The 6,000-nt window shown below is 44.8% G+C and overlaps 1 protein-coding gene across 1 annotated transcript in view; it reads left to right on the top strand.

The window, feature by feature from the left end:
• The first annotated feature begins 762 nt into the window (after window positions 1–762).
• The window catches only part of Gldc (glycine decarboxylase), an 88,801-nt gene continuing 83,563 nt past the window's right edge, over window positions 763–6,000 (top strand). Inside the window, exons 1-2 of the mRNA XM_026391489.2 lie at window positions 763–1,191; window positions 1,708–1,786. Coding sequence (XP_026247274.1) covers window positions 937–1,191; window positions 1,708–1,786 — 334 coding nt within the window. The 5' untranslated portion in view covers window positions 763–936. The remainder of the gene's footprint in view (window positions 1,192–1,707; window positions 1,787–6,000) is intronic.

Raw genomic sequence — 6,000 nt, 5'->3', positions numbered from 1 at the left:
CTCCTTTTTATATTTTACTTTGAAATGGGATTTTGTTAAATTGCTGAGTCTATCTTTGAACTTTGGATCCTCTTGCCTCAGCCTCTTGAGTCGCTGGGATTACAGGTGTGTCTAAGTATCCATTTTTAAAATACCATTTTATTCTGTGAGATGAGCAGACAAATGCTCGGAAAGGCTGAGTAATTCTCATAATCCCACAGTTTGCCCATAAGATTCCCATGAGATATGACAGGAAAAGATAACCTAAAATTAATGAATGGAGACTAACTTTTCATTTATGTTTTGTAATACAAGGGATTAAACTCAGGACCTCATTCATGCAAAACAAGAGCTCTACCACTGAGCTGTATCCTCAGCCCCTAACCAAGTTTTTGAGTCTGTCCTGGCTGTAAGAATCATCTTCATCTCAGTAGAGTGCAGTTGAAACTTCTCTTGGACTCTTATCTCTCCTGATTCCACGTTAGTATGGCCCCACACTCTGGCAGGGGACACACAGCTCAACCGGAATACCGGCTTCAGCCGGTGATGGAAGTGGCTCTACCGGGGATGGAGGACTCGGGGCGGGAGCTGCAGTACTCCACTCAGGGACAGAGTAGACGGCAGGAACAGGGGAGGGGGCGGAAACAGCCCCGCCCCCGCCCCTTCATCCACTCCCATTGGCCAAGGGCTCCCTGGCCCCATCCCACCTCCCGCCTCCCGGGCGAAGCTTAAAGTGTGCGGAGCAGGTGCCTCGGGTGCAGTTACAACTTTGAGTCGGAGTTGGGCTTGGCTGCTGCACTCATTCATTGCCTCCGAGCTGCATCTTCTGCCCCTCCGTCATCCCACGCGAAGGGGCTCCAGGCCAGACGCAGCTGCCACCCGGGGACTGAGGCCAGAGGAGGGAGCCCAGAGTTTCGCTGACCCTCCCGGGCTGGGGAGGAGACGGCGACTGAGTCCATGCAGTCGTGTGCCAAGGCATGGGGGCTGCGCCTGGGATGTGGAGTCGGGGGCGGCCGCCGTCTGGCTGGGGGCGCGGGCCCGAGTTGGGCGCCGCGGAGCCGGGACAGCAGTAGCGGCGGTGGGGACAGCGGCGCGCCTGGGGCCTCGCGCCTCCTCGAGCGCTTCCTGCCCAGACACGACGACTTTGCTCGGAGACACATCGGCCCCGGGGACAAAGACCAGAGAGAGATGCTACAGGCCCTGGGGCTGGCGGTAAGGACCTCCATCTGGCCCTTGGGCCTCTGCTCCGCTCGGCCCGGATTCTGCCCCCCCCCCAATTTAGGGGCTCCAGCCCTAAACTCTGCTGCCCTCCGCGTGGGAGCCCTGGCCTGAGCCCCCGGCCTGAGCTCACGCATTTGATCTTCCACAGCTTACTTTACGCCGCACCCGCTCTTCTTGTCTCAAAACCGCCCCTAACCTGTGCAGCCCTGCACAGAAACTGTAACTTTGTAAGAAGAGCAGAAAGACCCCCGGATTAGAGAGGGTTTGTCCCGTTATCTCCCAGTTGCAGCCTAAATCCAACTCAATTCACCACCCCGCTTCATGATTTTCTTTCCTCCAAGTGATTTCTGGTTGGCAAAAAGTTTTTCTTTTTTAGAAAGAACACCTAATTAGGCGATTTAAATGAGGCTCTCACAAGCCTTTGTAGATGCAAAACACAGAGGTGCCTCTTAACTCAGGGCAGTTTACTCTGCCGTGAGTGTTCACCCGCTTGCGTTTTAATTTTAGAGCATTGATGAACTGATCGAGAAGACGGTCCCTGCCAGCATCCGCTTGAAGAGACCCTTGAAAATGGAAGACCCTATTTGTAAGTGGCCTTGGGGTCTCTCTTGAGTTCCTCTTGCTCAGGCCTATTCGCCTTCCGTAAATCTCTGAAGGTCCAGCTCTGGGGTAGGATTGCTCCAAACTGGAAATATGTTGACTAGAATGAAACAGTGGCGGTTACCTTGGAGGCCGCGAGAGAGAGTGGGATGGTTGGTTCCGGGAGACACAGCTGCTTTCTAAGTCTTTATCCTAGGGCCCAGCTAGGCGTGTGTAAGACTCCCCACTTCCCAAGCACTCCCAAGTGCAGGGTTCTTCCCTCCTTAGTGTTGAGAGTTGTCATCTCCTCTTTGCAGATTAGGAAAAACTCAGAAAGGAAAAGGGAATTGCCTGAAATCAAGCCAACTCGGGAGGAAACAGACATGGGAGGAGACCCAGACTTCGCCCCTCCCCAGCCCAAGGTTCTGTGTAGCACAGTAGCTTCAGGTAGTTTATCTGGTATCCAGATTTTGTTGCTTACACACTGAAAGGCAGCAGGACTTTTCAGGTCACAGCGATTTTTCTAGAAAAACAAGATTCATGCTTGGCCACAAAAGCTCAGTTTACTCATAGACTTTCTTGGAATTTTATATTTGAGATGTTTTTAATGGTCTAAAGATTGCCCTTCAGAGGTATTCTTATGAGGTTATTTGACTTCCTTGAAATGAGGGAAGAATCTACAAATCAAGGTCACAGGCAGAGCTGAAGAGGATGGGCCTGGGGATTTCACCTAGTCATCTCCTTTTCAATCAAGGAGATACTTGCTCTTTTACTTCTTGGAGTAAAGTGAAGAGACAGGAGCTGTTTAATTTCTGTGATAGGAAAGAATTATTGAGTGCAAGTTTTGTTTTGTTTTAAAGTAGGTGACTTGAGGTATGGAACCTGTCCCCACACCATTGGCTAATTCTGTACCTCAAGCTGTGCTGAGGACCATTGCTCTTGTTGTTTTCAAATCTGCTGGCAGAGAACTCACTCATAAAAGAAAGTCTGCACCTTTTGTTGAATTAAATGGATTGATACCTAGAACTAGCTGGAAGCTTTATCTATTTCAATTTCAGGAAATCAGAATTCTGATTCATTGTGTGAAAAGTGAAGGGTTGTATATTGTGAGCCTTAGGTGAGTATTTGAACAAATGAATGCCTTCCTGAGACTTTCAAAGTCAGAATGTTTGAGTTGTTGTTGTTATTATTTTTTTTTCTTACAATGTAATCTGAAATAAGATGTTCTTTTAAGAGCATCAAAACCTGGGAAAATACATCAAAGTTGTCTATTTTTTCAGCTACTTGGTTCTGCTGAGTAATTTGGCCATCAGGTGATTCCTGTTTCTCCTCTCTTTTGGAAGCAGACTCATAAGTACTTTGCAACTTGAGTGTAAACTTTAAACCTAGAAGCTTCTGTGACATTTTGGTTTGGTTCCATCTGGTTAGTCTGAGGTGACTCAGAAAATATTGCACAGTCAGGAGTCCCCTGTGCCCTGAAATGGGCAGGCTCTCCAGCAAAGCTTGCTTCTTGGAATAGTGAGCAGAGGGTGGGGAGGATGCCTTTGCAAGACATGAATATTTTACTCTGAGGTGTGCTCATGTTATGGCTAATGAATGTTTTCTACATAGTGGGAGTAAATTGGTCCAGGTAACCTCTGTTAGCAGCATTTCCATTTAATAATGGAGCAGCATTATCCAAACTTGGTTTCATGTTAGTGTGCATTCTAGTGTAGTCAGAGGAATTCTGGACCAAGTTTTTGCCTTGTCTGAAGATAACTGTAGTAAGAGCGAATTATAGGAGTTTTTTGTTTTTTTGTTTTTTTTTTTTAAGGAGAGAGGGAGAGAGAGAGAGAGAGATTTTTTTAAATATTTATTTTTCAGTTCTTGGCGGACACAACATCTTTGTTTGTATGTGGTGCTGAGGATCGAACCCAGGCCGCATGCATGCCATGCCAGGCGAGCGCGCTACCACTTGAGCCACATCCCCAGTCCGAATTATAGGAGTTTTAAATTCCCTCACTGCTGAGTAAAAAGATTGTGAAAGTTGTAAGTGGTGTGGAGATACTTGGGTTAGTTTTTATGCATAACTGAATAATCTCAAACATTTATGTAGTGCTTATCATATGCTGTATACTGCTTTACATTGCTTGTCAGCTGGGCATGGTGGTGTTTGCCTTTAACAATTCAGTGACTCAGGAGGCTGAGGCAGGAGGATCCATACAACTTAGTGAAACATTGTTTCAAGATAAAATTTGAAAAGGGCTAGGGATGTAGCTCAGTGCTAAAGTGCCCTTAGGTTCAATTCCTAGTCCTCCACCCCAAATAAAGAGCTTTCCATGTATTATTATTATTATTATTATTATTATTAATTTTTAAGTATTTATTTCTTTAGTTTTTAGGTGGACACAGTATCTTTATTTTACATTTATGTGGTGTTGAGAACCGAACCCAGTGCCTCACACACTCTAGGCGAGCGCGCTACCAATTGAGCCACATCCCCAGCCCCATGTTATTATTATTTTGTTAATTATATTTAGTTGTAGATGGACACAATACTTTTATTTTATTTATTTATTTTTATGTGGTGCTGAGGATTGAACCCAGTGCCTCATGTGCTAGGCAAGCGCTCTATCACTGAGCTACATCTGCAATCCCTCATGTATTATTATTTGATCCTTATTATAACCCTATAAGGTAAGCAGGGTTATTTTCTATCCCTGCTTTCTTTCTTTCTTTTCTTATCTTTTTTTTTTTTTTTTTTTTTTTTTTGAGACATTCTCTTACAATGTTGCCTAGGCTGGTATCTGACTCATGGACTCAACTGATTCTCCCACCTCAAGTATCTGGGACCATAGGCATGTGCCACCACGCCCAGATGTTATCTACCTTTTCAAAAGGTAGAAACCAGGGTATACAGAGAATATGTAACTTGCCCAAGGTCACACCCTGTGATCGTTTGGTGGAGGCAAAATACAAACCGAGATCCACCGCCCTCACTCCAACCGCTACTCTGTATTGTCTTCATGGTGCCCTATGCAAAGTAGAAAACTCCTGCCCTGACTCTTCTGAAGTACCTCATTTACAGAAATGCACAAACTCAGTCACAGAGGAATTACTATACCATATATGTCAACACCTCCAGTGGAAATGAGTTAGTACACTGAGGACACAGGTGTGAGAGCACCCAGGCCAAACACCTGGGTGATTGAAGTGTAGGCTAAGTAGTGAAGGAGCCATGATGCTGTGCTGGAAAATCCTGGAGGAGACTGCTTCGGGTAGAGGGACCAGCACTTACAGGACAGGGCAGCCTGTCAATATTGGGGAAGTACAGGTGGTTCGATCAGTCAGGAGGCATGGACCTTTCCTTAGACACTTGAGAAATGCTTTGAAAAAATGTTTTATCAACTGGACTATTAGTCATTATAAAGAGAAACAAGCAAAGTCACTCAGATCAAAACCCTATCAGTTTAATCCTATTCAGGTAAATTTCCCTCTCCTAATCATAGATGCTCCTCACCCCCCCAAAACAAAACAAAAGAAAAAAATGAGAAGAATATATTTCAATGGGAACATTGGGTTCTCTTGTGTCATCATTTGTGATTTTAGCTTTTCATTTTTTTTTTGCACTTTCTGCCATACCATATATTCATTTTGTAATTAATACAAAGTTAACTTTTTTCTTTTGGTTCAGAACTGGAGCTATGTCTACATCTCCAGTTCTCTTTATAACTAAATTGATCCTGAACTCGCAATCCTATTGCCTGAATCCCTCAGGTTGTTGGGAATACATGTGTGTGCCACTGTACCTGGCTAATTAATACAAAATTTAAAATGCTTTTTGTTAACCAAGCCAGTCCCTTTTAGCCACAGTGTGCCTCGCTGTGCAGTGTTTTCAGTGGAGTCATCTCCAAATAGCCAGATTGAACTAGACTGAACTAACCTTACAAAATCTGAAGGGATTAAAGTTTACACAAAACTGCGTTGCTTATCATGGGCAACTTGGAAAGAGAGCAAAGAGACTAAATTCCCTAATGTTCAAATTATTGAACTAGAACTAAGGAGCTGAGTTGTTGGAATGAGACATATGATAGACGTTGTAATCACTTTAGAGTGATTTTTAATAAATGGTTAATGAGGGCAGTGACCAGAGGGAAGGGGCGTTATGTAATGCAGCTTCAGGTGGTGACTTCTTCACTCCAGTTGGGTTGGATGTGAGTTTTGGCCAAAGGGCAAGCTTCA

The sequence above is a fragment of the Urocitellus parryii genome, chromosome 4 (assembly GCF_045843805.1).
Source record: "Urocitellus parryii isolate mUroPar1 chromosome 4, mUroPar1.hap1, whole genome shotgun sequence".
Lineage (NCBI taxonomy): Eukaryota > Metazoa > Chordata > Mammalia > Rodentia > Sciuridae > Urocitellus > Urocitellus parryii.
The sequence above is the reverse complement of the archived record's forward strand: the minus strand, read 5'-3'. Positions and strand labels throughout refer to the sequence as shown.